General features: G+C 41.2%; 2 protein-coding genes across 3 annotated transcripts in view; both read left to right on the top strand.

The window, feature by feature from the left end:
• The window catches only part of wwp2 (WW domain containing E3 ubiquitin protein ligase 2), a 66,075-nt gene extending 62,988 nt beyond the window's left edge, over positions 1–3,087 (top strand). For both annotated transcript variants that reach the window (XM_075470556.1, XM_075470555.1), the window contains 4 exons: positions 989–1,093; positions 1,168–1,264; positions 2,124–2,196; positions 2,321–3,087. In XM_075470556.1, the coding sequence (XP_075326671.1) occupies positions 989–1,093; positions 1,168–1,264; positions 2,124–2,196; positions 2,321–2,420 (375 nt within the window). In that variant the 3' untranslated portion in view covers positions 2,421–3,087. The remainder of the gene's footprint in view (positions 1–988; positions 1,094–1,167; positions 1,265–2,123; positions 2,197–2,320) is intronic.
• A 2,914-nt stretch (positions 3,088–6,001) lies between these two features.
• On the top strand, positions 6,002–18,881 carry adat1 (adenosine deaminase tRNA specific 1). Its single transcript, XM_075470549.1, has 9 exons — positions 6,002–6,297; positions 6,411–6,479; positions 6,642–6,696; positions 6,806–6,933; positions 8,354–8,936; positions 11,482–11,627; positions 13,080–13,179; positions 13,273–13,359; positions 16,500–18,881. Exons 1-9 carry the CDS (start codon positions 6,156–6,158, stop codon positions 16,630–16,632), a joined length of 1,443 nt encoding a protein of 480 aa, XP_075326664.1. The 5' UTR covers positions 6,002–6,155; the 3' UTR covers positions 16,633–18,881.
• The last annotated feature ends 1,722 nt before the right edge of the window (positions 18,882–20,603 follow it).

The raw sequence follows: 20,603 nt of genomic DNA, 5'->3' as shown, positions 1-20,603 counted from the left end.
ATTTTCAGGAGAATGTGCAACAGTTTGGTTAAAACATTTCTAAAAATGTTTGGTCCAACTTGGAGATTTTTGGCAACCAACAGTGTAGAAATGTGAGGGAAGAGATGCAGGGCAGAGGCTTTTGGTGTTGATATCAATACCACATCTGTGTCTGAATGCAGCCATGAAATGGGAAGCAACAGACGGGTCAGCAGAGAGAAGTGTGAAGCAGCAACTCTTTAAAGGGGAACTCCGGGGCATTTGAAGCGCAATCCCATTGCTGGAGGTTGTCAAATACTGACAGTAGGACACAGAGAGGTGCAAATCGGCGCTCCCTGTGTGGCGATTGCGCTGTTTGCGCAGCCTGTCATGCGAGGCTAATACGTGGTGGCCAAGGGGCAAGCTCTAACCCTTCCACGTAAAACAACAACTTGCACACTGCAGAAATGTCACACCACTTTATAAACCACCCGACAATTAAGTCACAAGCCTTACCATCAAAACCATATGCATGGTTCTCACATTACTGGCATGGGGACGTTACAAAACAACTTTATAAACACACTTACCGGTTGTCGGTATGCTCGCGCATGTGAAAGCCCAAAACAGTCAATGGACGATAATCCCATATACAAAACAATTATCTTCTCTAGAAAAACTGCGTTCAAGTATTTAAAACATTACAACAATACATCCCCAGTAATATTGTTGTAATGTTTTAAATACTTGAACTTTAAGGAAAGTCTGTGAGCCTGAGAACATCCACAAACCCTTAAATTATGTCCTCAGTCTGTGCAGCCTCTACACTGTCGGGCCGCTTTGAGTTCACACACCCTGGTTTAAGAGCAGCTTCACATCTGTGGTGTCTGCGGGGGAGAGTTACTGAGGCATCAAACCTTCAGTGGAAATGTGGAATAACCCCAAATTAAATGTTCCTGAGAGGCGATGAGACGTAAAGAATGAAGAGCACCCAGCTTTAAACGCTGTTCCTCTGCTTTCTTTGACTCAGCTGATGCTGTGTGGGATGCAGGAGATCGATATGGCCGACTGGCAGAAGAACACGATCTACAGACATTACACCAAGAACAGCAAGCAGATCCACTGGTTCTGGCAGGTACGGATGCGCAGGACACACACGTGTTATACAGCCCATGCATGAGTGTTGGTGACAAAGCTTTGCTGCTGCAGGTGGTGAAGGAGATGGACAACGAGAAGAGAATCCGTCTGCTTCAGTTTGTGACGGGAACCTGCCGGCTGCCGGTCGGAGGCTTCACTGAGCTCATAGGTACACAACACAGACTCTGAGGCTTATCCTGGTTGTTATGTTCACAGGGAACACAGACAGAAATGTGTCCAGGTGTAGATGATAAATACAAGTGTTCTGACTTCTTCTGAAGCACGTGTTTGGATTTAAATAAATCCTACGCTTTGTTTATTGGCAGTGCTACAGAAAAAAAGAGAAATACCTCCAAAAAGAGGCAGAGAATAAGATTTGTACTGGGTTTGATGAACGTGATCCATCCTTTCCAACGTTTAGCAAATATACGGAGTCCCAAATGGAGTCTTGAAAGAACCATTTTTATTTAACCGGCGTCATTTAGGGCTGTTCTTTTTGTGTTTGATTAGTTTACTTGTCAAGACAGAGGATTTAAAGATGTATTATTTAATTATGTGTTAGTTGTTTCTTCAGTTTTGAACTCTCTTTGTTGTCTCACTAAATCGTTGATACAGTCGTAACGTTTTCCCACCAAAAGAAAATTGTAAAATAAAAGAAAAAGGTTATTTAAAGGTGACTAAACCTGCTACAACAAGCCTGTTATTCAGTAGTGCGTTTACCCTGAGGGCTACACTCAGTCCAGTATTCAACAACGGTACAGTTTGTAACCGCATTCCCATCAATGCTGTGCCGAGCCGGAGCAGATAAATACCCTGCATGACACTTAAAGGCAGATCGTAATCTTAAGACGATGCGAATCACAAGGACATGTTTGGTTTCACTCAGCTGATAAAGACTTAATCTTTGGATGCAAAGAAAGGTAAGATGAATCTGTCATTGTTGGAGGGCAACTGAGTGTTTGTTTTCTTGGTTGGGGTCAGTAAACGCACCGAGCAGCTGACACTGATTACTTTCTTCACCCTTGCAGGAAGTAACGGTCCCCAGAAGTTCTGCATAGACAAAGTGGGGAAGGAGACTTGGCTTCCAAGAAGCCACACATGGTGAGATACCCCGTCGTCTGTTGATGTTGCAAATATTTTAAATCAGGAGTTGACCTCCAGGGTTTCAACCTTCAGCGATCAGACAGAAAATAAAACTTTCCTTCATGTTTTCTGCTCCTCTCAGCTTCAATCGTCTGGATCTGCCACCCTACAGAAGCCTGGAGCAGCTCCGAGAGAAACTCATGTTCGCCATCGAGGAGACGGAGGGGTTCGGGCAGGAGTGACGCAGGAAAACCGCTTAAGAGCGGCGAGAGGGCAGCGCTTAATTCAAGGGGATCGCTTTTTTTTTTTTTTTGTTATCGTTCTTATTTTACATTTGTTAATCACAGAGCTGAGAATCACTAACCCCCTCACCTGGGGGAGGATCCTATTTGTGAACTGAATCGTGGGATAAAGTCAGAGCTCGGAGACACAAGAACACAGAGGAAGAGTGTGCGTGTGTGTGTGTGTGTGCGCGCGTGTGTGTGTGTGTGTGAGACTGTTCACGGTAAGGCCATTGTGTATATGCATTTAGATGGCGTGTGTACGTCTGTGTGGGTTTGACCGGATGGCACATAACACCCTCACACCTCCACTTCTCGCTTAGAACCGCACCAAAACCAGACGGCATTATAGCCTTAATGTCGACTCACAACGGCACAGCTTCTCACAAATGCAGTACAACATATCTACCAGAGAGAAATACATTTATTTACTTTTTAAAGTGGCGAGACAGTAGCGTATGACAGGGACTGAGAGTGCGTCTGAATTTGAGAGCCGTGATCATGAACTAGTGCACCTCCGTTACAGAGGCTACAGAGAGGAGATGTGATTTAATTAATTTTTTATTTTTCCGTTAATTGTGAAAGTCAGCATTGTACAGATCCTAAATAAATGAGATTTCAGTCTTAAGGTGTGTCGATGCTTTTGTGGAAACAGTTTCACGTGATGTAATCATGAGCTGCACAGCTCGGGAGGAGGGGCAGTCGTCCACCAATCGGAAGGGCGGCGGTTCAACTCCCGGCCTCCTACATGTCGAAGTGTTCTGTGATAGAAGACAAAAAGCACAGATGCACTGTATGAGTGTAAGTGGGTGAATGTGGCTTGTAGTGTAAAAAGACCAGAGAAGTGCTCGATGACTGCACTCCATTTACCCTGTAATCGGGTTCATATGAACCAGGATAAGTTCTGCAGCTTTAACACTGTTCAGTTCATCCTTCAAACGTCTTAAACTACACAGATTTCTTCGTCTATTTCCAGGAAAAAAGGATCCAGGTGCAGAAATTTACTGAAATATGTTCAAACACAACTGTAGAAACAGTATAAAGGGCAAAAATGAATATATTTTATACAATTCTAACCAGCTTTACAGTCAGTATCTGCTCTGAGCTCCTTTCTCCTCCAACACAGCCTGAACCCTCTCAGACGAGCTTTCTGTCCTTTCTTTAAGGGGTCTTCAGGAATAGTTCTCCAGGCTTCTTGAAGAACATCCCAAAGCTCTTCTCTGGATGCGGGCTGCCTTTTGTTCCGTTCTCTGCCAACATGATCCCACACTGCTTCAGTAATGTTGAGCTCCGGGCTCTGGGGAGGATTCATCCCTCCATCAGACCTGCTGCCACTGATTTTCAGCCCACTTCTTGTGTCCTTTGGCACAGCTCAGCCTTTTCTCCCTGTTTCCCTTCCTTAAGAACGGCTTCCTGACAGCCACCCTTCCATGGAGCCCATTTCTGATGAGGCTTGGGCCAACAGCAGATGGATCAGCTGAAGGTCCAGATGCATCTCTCAGCTCCTGTGTCAGGTCTTTGCTGGATGTTTTCCTCTTTCTTAAGGACATCACTTTCAGATCCTGTTCATCTGCTGTAGATAGTTCTTTAGGCCTGACACTTCTTCTTTTGTCCTCCACTTGTCCAGTTTCCTCAAATGTTTTAAGGACACACTGCACACCATGCTGAGATATGCCAAGTTTTCAGCTAACAGCTCTTTGGGAATCACCTTGTTGCTGCAGAAATCCTGTTTTCTGTCTGTCAAACTGTGTTTTCTCTGTCTTTCTTCGCAGATGCGAGTAAAAGAATATTTACAAAAAAAAGTGTTTGTGGCAGGCTGTTTGTTACAACATGCCTAAATATACTATTTAAGATCGTTTTTCTGTTATGTGTCGACACAACATTGAGTTGCTCTGAATTCGGTGCCTTTTTGTGCTTGAATGAATCTTACGTCAGTGTTTGGGTGCTTAACAGGACTGAACTGAAAACGAGTGGAAAATTAAGCTGATGCCCAAAGAATAACAAATGGAAATGTCATCTTTTACTCTTCTTGAGCAATAGTTGTGCAAGAAAGTTATCCTTGGAGAACAACAATAACAATTTGTTATTTATCTGGATCCAGGATGTTATTTCTCAGCCTTGGCAGCTTTATGTTAGTTTTTGCTGCTACTGTGAAATACTGGGCTCTTTCCACTCTTTAGAGACCCTTAAAAGTCCCCAATATAAAACAAAAATACAGACAAATTAATATTATATTTCTACAAAAACACTTTAAAATAACATGGAGTGATCAGACTCAACACATTCTGTATTTATATAGCAAATCACTAAATAATTTATTTTGTAATGACTGATGCAAAACGACACTTTAACGGTTTCTATACATTTGCATCATTTTGCAAAACCACAATTAATGTGCATCATAATCACAGAAATGTAAAAACCCATCACTGCTTGCGCATTAAGGCAATGTTAAACACTTTTCTTTGACTTTAGCAGGATACTTTATTTGTTCCACAGCATTCTGATTCTTCAAGCATCACAGATGACTTGAACAATGTTGAATAATTTGATGCGCTGCCTCTGAATCTACGAACTGAAACTAGTCAAAAGGGAGTGATTGTTCGTGTTGATAAAGCCATTCCAGCGCCAGCAGCATTTTCCGCTCATCAGGACACAGTTTGCGGTTTGGCCAACAGGGTCTTTGTAATTGAAAAGACATGCTTGGATGTAACCATACAAACAATCCTTTATGTTTTCTCCACTGTTACTGTCCCGTTGGCTCTCCAGTAAGCACATACAGGCACAACTGTGGTTACTGTGTAGGACTGGAAAGCTGGAAAGAGTGGAAATGTATATCAAGCAGCTCAGGAGGATGACTGGGTAGACATATGGAGCACATACACGAAGGGCCCAGAGGTTTTTCAATTCAAAGTTTGAAATGAATGTTGCTATTTCTTAATTTAAAGTTACTGTAAAAAGATTTAACGGGAAAAGAGATGCAAAACAGACATTCAACAGTCACATAAGAGTGCAAAATTACAAGAAGGAACAAGAAATTAACAAAACCAGATACAAAATTACAATAAACAAGTGTACAAAAATGAGAAATGAGCAGAAAGAAGCGGGAAACTAACAAAAGCAGCTAAAAATTACAATAAACAAGTGTAAAACCATGCAAAATGGGCAGAAAGAAGCTGGAAACTAACAAAACCAGATAAAAAAAATGCCAATAGATAAATAAAAAAACATGCCAAAGAAGCAGGAAACTAACAAAACCAGATAAAAAATGACAATAAACAAGTGTAAAAACGTGAAAAATGAGCAGAAAGAAAAAGGAAACTAACAAAACCAGATACAAAACGTGGTTCTGTGTAAAGATTCAGCCAGTAAGTAACAATTGTTCTTTCTTCAATAAGAGGATATTGTTTTAAAAACATCTATAAATCATATACTAAATTAATTTGAATTATTTTGAAATCTCACTTTTTTTCCTGACTAATTGTGAAAGTCTCGCCTTGGCTTAGCCCGGAAGTATTTTCTTTACAATCTTCTCGCGAGATCTCAAAGCATTGCTGTCGGTCAACTAGCGCTCTAAAGTTGATTAAAAGTAACGGTTAAGAACATCCACGTCACACCAAGTTAGATTAAACAGCATTAAACGTCATTTATTGTCATATACAAGTTCGTCTTTACACAAACCGAGTCTGGTATAATATGATAAACGCGGATGAAGTCGCCAAGTTGTGTTACGAGCGCTTCAGCCAGCTGCCCCGGAGAGGGAAGCCCGAGCCGGGCAGAGAGTGGACCCTGCTGGCCGCGGTGGTCAAAATCACCCGGTGTGAAAGCTCTGGCTCAGGTTGGGCAGCAGTGTTTTTTTGTTTGTTCTGTTTATGTCTGTGGAAGGATAACTGGTTTGAAATTGAAGCTGCGAAACAACACAGCGAGATATTTAATATGTTTCTTTTACAGTTGAGAAGGAGGTTGTTTCCATGGGAACTGGGACCAAATGTATTGGACAGTCAGCTATGAGTCCCAAAGGTGTGTTGTGTTTATGATGACTTTTTTTTGCTCTGTGCTGTATGTTTTGAACCCTCAGTCTCTCTGTCCTCCATCATGGACATTCAGAAGGAATATTTTTCGCTTTCCTAAATGAGTTCTTTCAGATTATCTTTGTTTTTCGTGATTCTCTTAAACTTTTAGGTGATGTGCTTAATGACAGCCATGCAGAGGTCATCGCCCGAAGGGGCTGCACCAGGTGATTTATTCTGTCTCTGTTAATTATTCTGGGTCCTTTGCTTCATATTTGCACTGGGTCGTAGACTGAACTGAGTTGTAAACTACTGTTTTTGTGTGTTTGACGGTAGGTATTTAATCCAGGAGCTGCGCAGGGCTGTGAGCGGTCGGGGCAGCGCCGTGTTTCGTCCGTCTCAACGAGGGAAGTGGAGGCTTCAGCCAGGAGTTTCCTTCCTCCTCTTTACCAGTCACACTCCCTGTAAGTCCAGCATGGTCTCACATGTTCAACAACATTCGTGAAACTTCACCACACGCTTCTCCCGTTTTGCTTTCTGATTCCACGTCACTCACCAGCAACTACATCAAATCACACTTTCACCATAATAAATAATAGCCTGGGAATTCCCATGCTGCTTTGCGCGCAATTTCATTCACACTGCAAAGGCAGCCTGGAAATCAGCGGCCTTATTTTTGCCTGAGTTAGGGAACTAATCACAGAACAGGGGGGGCAGCAAGACGATGACGACGTCTATGCGCGACACCGAAGCTTGTAGAGTCTTAAAGCTGCAGTCTGCAACTCTTTTTCAAGCATAATGCCTGGAACTGTCCGGGGATTCTGAAAGTAGTACATTAAATACCCCAATACAAAAAAAAAAGAGTTCTCTAGGTCCCCTATATGTCCCGCTAGGTCCCTCCAAAGCCAGCAGGTTTGTTTACAAAATTGCAGACCGGACCGGTAAAAGGTAACCAATCAGGTTTACGAGCTGGGCTCTGTTGCCTGTCAATCACCGATTGTGCACGCGCGATACAAGGTAGGCTCGTCCCCACGCTTATTTATCTGGACTATTGAACTTCATTACGGGCTAGTCTACTTACTGTGTCTTCCATGATCGCAAATGACAGGTGAGTTGATGAATGAGGAGCTGGTAGGCGCATCTGGCGTGCACGTCTACGTGCACGAGTTCTCATGTGTTTTGAAGGGGCGGGACAGGAAGTTGAATAATTTTTTATTTTTCGGTTAAAAAATAAGCATTTCTTGCATTTTGCGACTACGGAGGTCACCGTTTTCAACTTCAAGCGTTCTGATAGATCATGTAAACTCTTAAAATGCCAAAAAGTAGGACTTTACGTATGACAACAACAAATCTTGCAGACTGCAGCTTTAATCCAACATGGCAGCGGACACAACGTTACCGTTCGATGCAGCCTTAGAAAGTGTTTTAAGTAGCTTAGAACGCAAGTTTACTTTTAAAAAAGAGCAACGTTTGGCGTTGAAAGATTTCATTGCCTTCTTCCTCGTCGAATTTCTGTCGCTCTACATACGTCATCTGGTATAAGTGATACAATTGGCTATGAATCGTGCGCAAAGCAGCATGGGAAGAACCAGACGCCATTTGATAGACATTCGTAGCGCCCAATAAACGGCTCTAGGCATTCGTAAACCACGCCTCAAATACGAGAAAATGCACACCTAGTTCCCAGACCACCATCTCATCCAGATTGTGGACGCGTCAGCCAGGCTAAATAAATAAAGCAATTCAAGCACAAAGTAGCAAAAGATTTTTTTTTTTTTTAAATGCTAATATCAGACTTAACGGATGTGATGTGAAAATCTGCCTTCATGCAGAAAGCTTTCGCAGGAAACCAGAGGTGGTCTGAGTATTGTTATCTATCACCAGGTGGGGACGCCTCCATCATCCCCATGACTGCCAGCCAGTCTCAGCCCTGCCCTGCCGTCACATCTGCCAACAGCTGTGAAAGGACCAATGGAGGAGGAGACCTGAAGAGGAAAGCTGAGGAACCGGGTGAGGGGCAAAACTCAAAGCTGCCTCGTCTTGAAGAAAAGGCAACGCAAGAAAACCTAAAACGGGCAGAACCCTGGATTTTAAAGAGGAATGTCACGAAAACAACCGAGATCAAACCCACGGGCTCCACAGAGCTGAGTCAGACCGACTGTGCCGTGGAACATCCACAGGTCCCTGACATACACAGGACGGGGGCTAAATGTGTCCCGGGCGGCCAGGACGACCCCATGCACCCTGGGGTGGGATACCACAGCACCGAGGTGCTCAGGGTGAAGCCGGGTCGAGGAGAGCCGACTCTGTCCCTCTCCTGCAGCGACAAAATGGCGCGCTGGGCGGTGCTGGGCTTTCAGGGTGCACTGCTGTCCCATTACCTGCAGGAGGCGCTGCACTTCAGCGCCGTGGTGGTGGGGAAGTGTCCGTACAGCCCAGACGTTATGCACCGAGCTTTGGTGGGAAGGTGATGAGTAATGCTAAAACATTTAATCTGCTGATGTCACTGTCTACTTACAGTTTAAAGGGATATTTTGCCTTTTTTTTTTTTTTTTTTGTAATTCACTTTTTTAATTGCTTTTCAACAGTACAACAAAAGGAACAACATACATGAACAATGACAAGAATAAGACATCATAACAAGAGAAAAAAAAATAAAAATACTCGCTAAAAAATGCTTACATAAACTAAACTAATCCAAACATTAAATAATTAACATCAACATACACAGGGTTAAAGGGGAACTGCGGTATTTTCAACATTTAGCCTCTTTTATGAGTCGTCTGCAATGTTTTAGAACCCCCCTCACCGCTTTTTTGATGTTTACAGCTGTCTCCGGTATTTGCCTAATTTTGATTCTTCTCAACCTGCTTCAGAATGGCAAGTACGGTGCATGTCCTAAAAGGTCCGTAAAAGCACCATAAACGTCCGTTTTCAAAATCATCAACTCACCGGAGTGGTTACTGGTGTGCACTGGTAATCCATATCAAATTTCGTTGCGAAAAGTTTCTTCTGTCGTGTTTTATTTGGCAGCTCGTTCATGCTCGCACTATTTTCTTAGCGGTGGCGGAGTAACATCAACGAACATCCAGTACAAAATGTCAAATAAAACACGACAGAAGCAACTTTTCCACACGAAATTTGAAATGGATTACCAGTGCACACCAGTAACCACTCCGGTGAGTTGATGATTTTGAAAACGGACGTTTATGGTGCTTTTACGGACCTTTTAGGACATGCACATGACTTTCCATTCTGAAGCAGGTTGAGAAGAATCAAAATTAGCCAAATACCGGAGACAGCAGTAAACATCAAAAAAGCGGTGAGGGGGGGTTCTAAAACATTGCAGACGACTCATAAAAGAGGCTTAATGTTGAAAATACCGCAGTTATCCTTTAACATCTCCAGCATCACTCCCACAGTCACCATCCAACAACAAATCAGACTTTTAGGACACATCTCGCCATCCACATAAAGATTCATCAATATTGCCCCACCAATCAACCATCTCGCACAACACTTATGACCCCATAGTTTCAGGAATAACTCCTCCTTATTGTTCACCCTGAAAACCAGTTGCTCGTAGCTTTGCTATTTTGTTCATTTCTCCTAACCACTCTTTAAATGGTGTTATATTTTTGGTTTTCCAGTGTCTTAAAACAACCCTGCACCCTGTAGTAAGGGCCAATCTACACCATAAAGTTTGCTGGAATGATAAGTCTATTCCCTCTGTTATTATGCCCAAAATACATAGGGTGGGGCTCTGAGATAAATTTATCCTGAACACTTTGTTGATGAATAATATTACATTTTCCCATAGGTTTTGTGTCATTTCACATTCGTACAACATGTGTACAAGTGTTCCCTTGCTCCGCTCACATCTCCAGCACAACTCGGATTCACAGAGCTTTAGTCTCGCCATCTTTCAAGGAGTCCAATAAAGCCTGTGTATGATTTTATATGTAATTAGGCGGGTCTGTATTTCTCTAGATGTCTTATACCAGGATCCGGTTATTTCCTTCCACTTCTCTGTAGTTATCTCGCCCCGTAGATCCTCATCCCATGCTCTCTTGAGACCCTCAAGTTTTGGTGGGTGGGATTGTCTCATAAGACTGTAATATCTAGATGCCCCACCCCTAGTCCCCTGGTTGCCCTGTACTAGTTTTTGTAACTCAGTTTGAGGTAACAAGGGGAGTTTTCGTTGTGCAGACATTATACAGCTTCTTAATTGCAGATATTTCCAAAAGTCTCGTTTTGGGATTCTGTATTTATTGGCAATTTGTGCAAAAGACATAAAATCGTCCCCCTCAAAAACATCTCCAATAAAACTAACTTCCAATAAAGAGTTTTTTTTCCCCACTTTCAATAGTTTGTTATGCCAAAGGGATGGCCTTTTAGTAAAAAAAGGGTTTAGTCTAATAAGATGATGTGATGCTTTATTTTGCCTTTTTAAAAAAAAAAAAAAAAGACTTGAAATACGAATGAAGTGTAAGGCGCTCCCAGTTTGGACAATTAGGGAAGAATTCTGATGTTGGAGTTTGTGCTTTCCTGGCTTTTCACTCATATTTGCTGTCTCACGGTTGGTAGTTTGGGAGTAGACCGGTGGAATATAGAGTCCCAGCTGATCAGAGGGAGGATATACGTTGTGCAGTCAGTGACACAGAGCAGCATGGACACGCTTCAGTTGAGAAAAACACTGACTAAGTAGGCTGATTGAAAGGTGAAGCTGTGTTTGTGGCATGTAAACATAGAAAGCTGCTGTAGCTGCTAGTGTTGGGCTTCTACTCTGTTGTCTGAGGCCACGTTAGAGAAGGTAAAGTTGTGTTGCTCAGTCAACACTGAGTATTGTTCACTCATAGATGCCTATTTGCTGAATGCTGACAGAGACATTAATGCCACAGCGGGCTTATTTTTAGCCCAGTTTGAATTAAACAGGTATAATCAGTACTCACTACCAGTTTTCTTCATTGTAACTATAGATTTTCTGAAATATCATTTTTTTGTCCATCCAGATGCGCGCATGTATCAGACCTTCCGGTTGGTTTCTCTGTGTGTTCACCGGTGCTGCTGCAGTCCAGCCTGGAGTTCCCCTTCAGCCACAACCAGACCGAGCTCCAACACCAGGCCGGTCGGGGACGCGTGTCCCCCTGTGGAGCTGGTGAGCCTGTCCTGTCCCCGGGAAATTACTATTAGTTTTTAGTTTGAAAAAACTGGGATTCGTCTGAAAAACTTTCAAAATTTCTGACTTTCACTGAAAACATTGGTCTGTCTCAGTCAGACTTAACTCCGCTTAAACTTTAAGAAGTTAAGCAGCGATCACAATCAATTCTTCAGACTTTATCACTATAAATCTGCGGGCGAAATCTTATCAGACGGTGATTAAACAGTCTATATTCCCTTCTTTGGCAGGCTTCTGACTAAATTACCAAGCCACTCCGGTTTAGGATCACCTGTAAACGACATTTTTAAAGTTTTTGTTTGCTTTGACAGATGTCACTCAGCATCCGTCCCTAAAAGTGAGCAGAATTAGCCAGTGCGTCATAAGAAAGAATAAAAGCTGTTAAATATTTAGAAGTTTTGTAGAAGTAACGGGGGATCTTCTCGTTTGTTTCACATGTTTGTGGCAGGGGGGATAAAGGAGTCGCATTAAGTATTTTTCCTAGCTAAAGGAACTTTATATCAGCGACTTGATGGAAAGAACTGGACTCAGCTTTGATGTGGTTTGCTTTTCATCTTTCCGTTCTTTTTCTCCTAATGATGCCTGATTCTATCACACCATCCACCCACAACCTCTCAGCAAAGAAATAGGTCATCTAAGCCAGTGTTGATGTGCAGTTCACGGCTAAACCTTTTGATGAATACATATACGCTGCAGCTAGTTCTGATGAGCAAGAATCTATCTATCTATCTATCTATCTATCTATCTATCTATCTATCTATCTATCTATCTATCTATCTATCTATCTATCTATCTATCTATCTATCTATCTATCTATCTATCTATCTATCTATATATTGTTCTATTGTTTTATCTATCTATCTATCTATCTATCTATCTATCTATCTATCTATCTATCTATCTATCTATCTATGTATCGTTCTATTGTTTTATCTATCTATCTATATATCGTTCTATTGTTTTATCTATCTATCTATCTATCTATCTATCCTTCTATCTATTTATCTATATATCGTTCTATTGTATTATCTATCTATCTATCTATCTATCTATCTATCTATCTATCTATCTATCTATCTATCTATCTATCTATCTATCTATCTATCTATCTATCTATCTATCTATCTATCTATCTATCGTTCTATCTATCGTTCTATCTATCTATCTATCTATCTATCTATCTATCTATCTATCTACCTATCGTTCTAACTATCTATCGTTCTATCTATCTATCTATCCTTCTATCTATCTATCCTTCTATCTATCTATCTATCCTTCTATCTATCTATCTATCTATCTATCTATCTATCTCTACCTATCGTTCTATCTATCTATCTATCTATCTATCTATCTATCTATCGTTCTATCGTTCTATCTATCTATCTATCGTTCTATCTATCTATCTATTGTTCCTTCTTTCTTGTGTCTCAGCTATCAGCTGGTGTAATGTCACGGAGCAGCCACTAGATGTCACTGCTAACGGCTACAAGCAAGGAGTCACCAAGAAGGCCCTGGGCACTCCAAAAGCCAGGTAGAGTCTCTACGCTCCCATCATGCATGATTGTAGTTTAAAGAGATTTTTAGTCACTTCAGAGCCATTTTATGCCTTTTTGTGTGTCTCCAGGTCTCTGCTGTGTAAACTGGAGCTCTTTCACTCCTTCCTGTCTCTTGTGCTGGCCACTGAGGCTTCGTCTCTGCCCGACTCGCTCAGGTAACAGACAACAGGCTCTTTCAGGATCTCACTGGGGTTTTAAACCATCTTTAAAAAAATCAGAAGAGCTCAAATCATTTCTAAGACGCCTCCCTTAGTAACTCTCACACCAAACTGCCGTTTGTGTCACAGTTATCACTTGTAACAGCATGAAGAGAAAGTCATGAAAGGAAATGTAAAGTCATGCTTTAGGGTCATTTCTGATATTTGACATCAAGCCGTGTGTCAGAACAGCTGCTGTCCTGCTGCTTTTCTTTGGTCTTATCTGTTTTTTTATCCTTTTTATCTGATTTAGTTGATAAAAGCTGCTAAATGAATCATTTAGTGCCGTAACAAAACGGACACAGTTACTGATTATACGGAGCTGTGATGGTATCTGTCATGGAATTCTGATGTATTTATCTACAGGTTTTGTTTGAATCTCAGTGCCTCGAGTAATGATTTTAAATAGATAGGGAGGGAATGGTAAACATGAATATCTTCCTTTGATCCACTTTGCCTTAAAATCGTGACACGTTTGGTCTCAAATTGATTCTTCTTCTAGTCCAAAGCAGTTTTCTTGTTGTCCTCAAAAGAAAAGCCGAAACCTTTTTGATATGTAGTGCTCACATTTAATCTAATGGGCCCCCATTCCCCGTTCAGATGCTTCTCGTAATTTTTGTGAAAGCGACCCAGAGTCGAGTGAGGCACACTGTCGCCTCCTTTTGAAGACAAGAAATAGATAAAATAAGGTATGAAGGGAGTCCGAATGAGGAGAGTTGTTGGTAACCACAACTTTTTATTACTTTTCTTCCATCACTGAAGCTCAAATTCCTGCCGTCATAACAGGCCAAATCGTACGTAAATTGTACTGTACAGCCACCCCTCTCAATCGATATTTGAATTGGCCTTAAGCCTCCAGGAAATGGATGAAAACCAATGAATTGTCCTCTGAACAAACTCAACTCTCTGTGTGTGCTGATGGCTGAGAATGTTCTCCTGAGGAGGGAACAGAGGTCCTTTTGTTCGTCAGCTTTCCAGCAGGTAACCTGATCCGGCCCATACTTTGCACAGCAAACACACTAATACTCACCTAAATGCCAAGCTCCAGCACACAATAAGAACAAATAAGGAACCAGGATGTGTTCTATTGTGTTCACGGGAGATTCACAGTGTCCACTTCATCTGCACAATATTTGAAAAGATTGTGAGGTAAGTAAAAGTTGCTGACAGAGGAATAGATACACCTCTGTGTAGAGAGTGCAAACATGATTAGTGTGCTTAAGGGGTGCGTTACAAGAATCTGATTTATAAGCCAATAAGGGAGAAAGGAAACGCAGTTTAAATGCAAGAAATTTCATCTTTACCTTTTTTAAAGTGGAAAAACTCTTCAAAGCAAAGACTTTTAAACTTGTTCAATCTATGGAAAGTCTTGATTTGATTTAGTGACCCCAATTATTTTTCTTTCCTCTTAATATGTGCAACTCCCCGAGACCCTCATGTCTTATTTTTTTTTTAATTCTCCTTGATTACTTGGATAAAGTCAACTTTACATTTAATGCAACCTGTTGCGGCCCCTCCCACTAAAAGAAAAATGTCCATAAGATGTTTTTTAATGTCGCAACACATCATGAGCTAAATCAGCCACCAGTGCTATGACCAGAGCCATATGCAGAGCATCTCCTACAGTCTCAGAAAGTGAGTTGAATAGAATAGAAAATACTTTATTCATCCCCCAATGGGGGAAATTCAAATTAGTCAAGTAGCTCAAAAAAATTATTAATATTTACAATGATTGTATATCAACAACAATAATAATAAACAATAATAAACAATTCTAATAAAAATACTACTACTACGAATAATAATAATAATAATAATAATAAATGACTAAATAAAAAAAATAATAATAAAAAAATAAAGACATTAAATAAAGAAATTGAGACCACTCGTATATTCCATCTGGAAGACTGGAGGCACCCATCCTGACATCTGCAGCTGTTTTGAAATGAGAAGCGACCAGGCTGAGAAGAAGTTAGCACAAGCTAATAGGAGAAGCTACCTGATCTGTTTATGGCTCTGATGGTTTGAGGTCAGATTCTGTGTGTCTTCATATCCTACCCAAAGAAGTTAAACTACAACAGAAGTGGATTCAGTTTATTTGAAGAATTTGAACACCAGGTTCTGCCTGGTTAATTTCTCATGCTTAAAAAAAAATCAACCCTAAAGCAGCTGGATTTTGGTGTCCGCAGATGACGCAAACATCCCATTTTCTTTGGGTGGAAAACACCAACGCTGTTACTGTGGTGCAGTTAAAGCCGAATGATTATAGCACTGACTGTTCAGTCAGCTTTAATATTTGGAAAAGGGATATTTTCAGCTGCTTCCATCCATCCCAGCCGTGTTCCTCATAAACACGGTGCACTTGGCACACGGATATGTGTTATGATGACATGACACTTTGCATTGAGAAAGCTGATCTGTTATTGCGTAACGCGCTACGTGCGCCGTCCAGTCTCACGTTGATCCCAAATGTCACACCGTGGCTCTTTTTGACACTTTCACAGGTACGTCTCAATCAAATCAAATCCAATCAAATCAAATCAAATCAAATTTATTTGTATAGAACATTTCATGTACAAAACAATTCAAAGTGCTTTACATAAAATAAAAGAATTGCAGCAGGGAGTAAAAGAAGCATTAGAAATACATAAAAGAATATAAAGAGAAACAAATAAAATCATTTAAATGAATTTAAAAACAAGCAACAGTCTAGATAAATTAAAAGATATCGTGCAGATTTCATGCATAGACACATGAGAATAGAAATGTTTTTAACCTGGATTTAAAAATGTCTCCATTTGGTGAAAGTTTAATCTCCACTGGCAGTTTGTTCCACTTGTTTGCAGCATAACAGCTAAATGCTGAAGGACCAATGACTGAACGGCAACATTTTAACAGATTTATGAAGCCATGGATGTTGCATATCTCACGTGTGAAAAGGGCTTAATTATCTGCTCCAACCACCGCGTCCAGAGTACGTTCGGGAGCTTATTCTCAGCTTGATTGTGACTTTAACACTTTAAAATGCGAACACAATGGGAATAATGAATCCTTCCCATCCCACATACCCCACTTTGCCCCTTCCTGTGTGTGTTCAGGGCGGCGGAGCTGCACACCTACTGGGACTACAAGCAGGCGTCCCAGTCGTACCAGCAGGCCTGGCAGCAGCTGCGCAGTCAGGCGTTCCCTCTGTGGCCGCGCAGTGCCAGAGACCTCCTCCTCTTTCACTGAAAACCGACTCTGTGGCAGGAATGTCCTCGTCGGGCTCGATGAAAAACCGTCTTTGTTGCCGGAGAAGCTTGGAGGTCACAAGTCAAAATACCTGCTGGCCTGAGAGTATGGCCATCGCCCCCCAGATTGTGAATGTTAAAAAGTCGCATTTTTTAAGCAAAAGAAAGAAGAAGAAGCATAAGAAATGCTGTGAGTGTAAATAAACTGTTGGGTCAGCTGATCTGTAGGATGTCACGGCGCTCCGCAGCGGGACGCCCAGCACCGCCCGCTGCTCAGAGAGGCTGATGACCGCTCCTCGGTGCCTGCAGATGATGGCCTTATTTTCACAGAGCATGTTGTGAGTGCAGCTGCCTGCTTGTGTTGGTGCTCTTACAAACACAGCTGGACGTATCTGCCTCTAAGTTCGATTCTCAGTCCCAGTTCAAAGACTCTCCCCTTTGTTTGTCCCACAGACAGAACCCGTTGTTGGAATATGTAATTCAACATTATTAGATAATACAATATGAACCTCATCTTGGGCGTCTAATCTTCCAGAACTCTTTTCTGTCTCTGGACACAGAGCTAAATCGTTCTAATCTGTGAAACTGGCCTGATCAACAACAAGCAAACAGTTTTTTTTTGTTTTTGTCTCTCAGTCTTTTCTCTCTTTCTGTACTCTCACCCCACAAACTAATAGATAAAGAGGCTGTCCTGTCTGAGTCCGACTCTGCTGAAGTTTTCTTCCTGTTAAAAAGACATTTTTTTACTATCCACTATTGGCAAGTGTTTGCTTGGATGGAATTGTTGGGTTTCTTTATGTAGAGTCCCCTGAGATGGTTTGAGGTGTATTAGTCGTATATAAACAAAATTTAATTGAATTACTTGTACACAATGTCTAAAAACAAATCACCAGGTGTACAATTTTTGCCCAAACCCTAACAGTTTGACCCGACGGTATCCCTGTGTAATCATTTGTTTTCTGTATCTTTTGTATCTTGAATTTTGAGTTTACCGTCATTATAAAAAATTGCAGGAAACAATTGATATTCACATTTGAGAGGAAGCCATCGACATAGTTTCCCCTTTCGATTCCACACTGATTCATCAGCTGATTCAGAGCACTGTTCACTTTCTTTTTGTTCGTTGTAATGAACAAAAATGGATTGCCCCAGGCTGTAAATTCTCACTCATAAAGACAAAGACTGAGTTGAACCTGCATATTTCTGCACAGCAGCCTCTTCACTGGAGACCAGAAGTCATGTCAGTGTAAGAACTGAGGATTAGTTGTGCTGCTGCTTCAACTCAGCAGATTCCAGCTAATTCCTCTCGGCTAATAGTGAACGACATGTTGTAGTTTATGATCAGGATGAGCGTGCTCGTCCCACAGGGACTTGGAGGCAGCGCTGTTAGGATTTTAGGATCAGTCCAGTTTATTTCTGTCTGGTATATATCTCCTGTTGTCTCCGGGAGTCGTGCTCGTTCTCCCTCCACCTGCACTCACTTCTCTGCTGGCAGACAGAAAAGGAAAGCTTTTGATGAACACCTGTTGTTGTGAGACTTGATCGGAGTAATCCGAGCTCTCAAACAGCAGGTAACTCATCTGAATGCTTTGGTGAACGCTGCTCTCCTTGAGTTGGTGTTTCAACTCCCCAAAACCAAAGCAGTTAATTAAAACCTTAAAGCCTGATTTAAGCCTGATTTATGCTTCAGACGCAAAGCCTCTGACGCTCGGACGCAGAGCCTCTGCGAGCGTCAAAATCTTGACCACTCCCCCACGCAGAGGCTCTGCGCGCGTTGTCGTGCACCTCAGAAAAATCCTGACTACGCGACAGACGCACGCAGACCACCAACGGAAGTGCGCAGACAAAAGCGGCTGTGATTGGTCCTCGGTGTGCCTTTCCGGTTGTCTGTGTGGCTTCCTCCTTTGCATTTTCGCCAACTCCAATAAAAGAAGCTGTTCTTCTTCGATGTCGAGCAACTCCAGATCCATCTTGCATACACTTTTTTTTTTTTTTTTTTTTGAAAGATAAACACTTCTGCCGGCGCCGACGAAGTTCTCGTCACCGCCCACCGAAATTCTTGCGAGGGGAAACTGCTGTGCGTCCCGAGAAATTCCAGACCGAGGTTGCAGAACCATAACATGAAAAGTGGTTCGCGACCAGAGCAAAGCAACACGTCAAGACAATAGACGCAGAACTATAATCCGCCCTTAACTGTAACTGCGCTGCATTTGCTGTACATACTGAAGGCCTATAGATAAAAATCCATTATTTACACAGATATATGGTTATAAGATATGATATAATATACCCCAAACAGAAAATATTTAGCCTTTTCCTACCTTACATATAAATACACAATCTAATGTTCATCAGCTGTCATTATTATTCACTTTTTTATTGAAGTTTAAATGTATTTCCTTTCCCTTAAAGCATTTGTAAAGATCACACATGATAAATTGAATATGAAATATTAACATACAGTACTTCGAACAAGGCAGAAACAAGCTGAAAATCCAGTTTAAATCGAGTTTATTGGTCAGTTTTACCTTTTTCAAATTTCTAAAATTCCTTTATGTCTTTTGGATATATATGATGTACATACAACACTGATTAAAGATAAGATATTCCTGAATATTATCACATTTTAACAACATATTACTCATCGTCTGCAAGCCGTGTTAAAAGTCCTGACTGGCGCACACACATGAACTCGTTCATGGGGTCAAATAAAGGGTCATCTCAGTGAAAAGGACTAAATTAACACGAGCTTCTGAAACCCGGAGATTACCCTGCTGTCTATGCAAGACCGGCTAAAAATACGATTTAATTAACCAACATTTCTGCTGCTTTTTCTAATCATTAAAACTTTAAGAAGATTTGACACACTTACAAACACACACTACACTATACATGTGATGTTAAAAGTACACCAGGGTCATTTTTCTGTACTTTTACTACATTTCTGTAATTTTGAAGTAATTTTTTTGAACCAGTTATTTATACTTTCAGTAAATTCAAGTGAATTTCTCCTCCTGTAAGTCGACGAGTCAGAAAAGACCAGATGATTGATGATTCATGTGTCTATGAACACAGGATCGAACACTCTGAAATACAGGGAGACAATGTGCCAATCGATCATTACGTAATGGAAATGAATGGAATTAATGACCAGATGAAAGGTGTTTCCTTTGGCTCTTTGCTTATTTCCTTTATAACTAAAGATAGGGACATTTCTTTTTAATATCAGCATTTCTATCTCTCTGTCACATCTTCACCACGGCACCATTCATCTTTAAGATCTTGTCTGCTTTAGAGTTCTCCTTTTTTTTTCAAGGCAGGAGCCCTCAGTTTATGTTGATTTGAAATTGACAGATCACAGGCGTGTGAGACGTTGTACTTAAGGGTTTTATATTAAAAAAAGTTTTAGAAAGCCTTCTAAATCCTGAGGATTTCCTGGAAAACCTCCGACTGTCAACTTAAACCTTTTAGTTCTCGGCTTCTGAAGAAACAAGAGACTGACTTTGTTGGCTTAAGCAAACCGTTTTATATCTAAGCATCTTATAGGAATCGTATGTTCAAGAAGCTCAAATTCATGTATAATCCTAGAAACATTTTTCTAAAATTAGGCTCCTTGTGTTTAAAGAGGCAGGAGGCCACCTAAAGTAGCCCGAATTTAGGCCACATCAGAAACGGCTACTGTGCCCTCCATAATGTTTGGGACAAAGTCACATTTTTCTTTGAGTTCCTCCTCCGAATAAAACTCTAAATCAAACAGGTCAAACCAGATTAAAGTGCACATTCCAGACTTTATATTAACGGCATTTTCATTCATTTCAGTTCCACTGAGTAGAAATTAAAACACTTTTTATACGCAGTCCCCCTCTTTTCGGGGCTCCATCGCGTTTTTTTGGTCACTCAGGTGCGTTTCATTGCTTCATTGTTCAACATGACGAGAGAAGCTGTACCAATGAAGGTACAGGAAGCTATTTA

This window comes from Odontesthes bonariensis, chromosome 7 (assembly GCF_027942865.1).
Source record: "Odontesthes bonariensis isolate fOdoBon6 chromosome 7, fOdoBon6.hap1, whole genome shotgun sequence".
NCBI classification, from domain to species: domain Eukaryota; kingdom Metazoa; phylum Chordata; class Actinopteri; order Atheriniformes; family Atherinopsidae; genus Odontesthes; species Odontesthes bonariensis.
The sequence above is the reverse complement of the archived record's forward strand: the minus strand, read 5'-3'. Positions and strand labels throughout refer to the sequence as shown.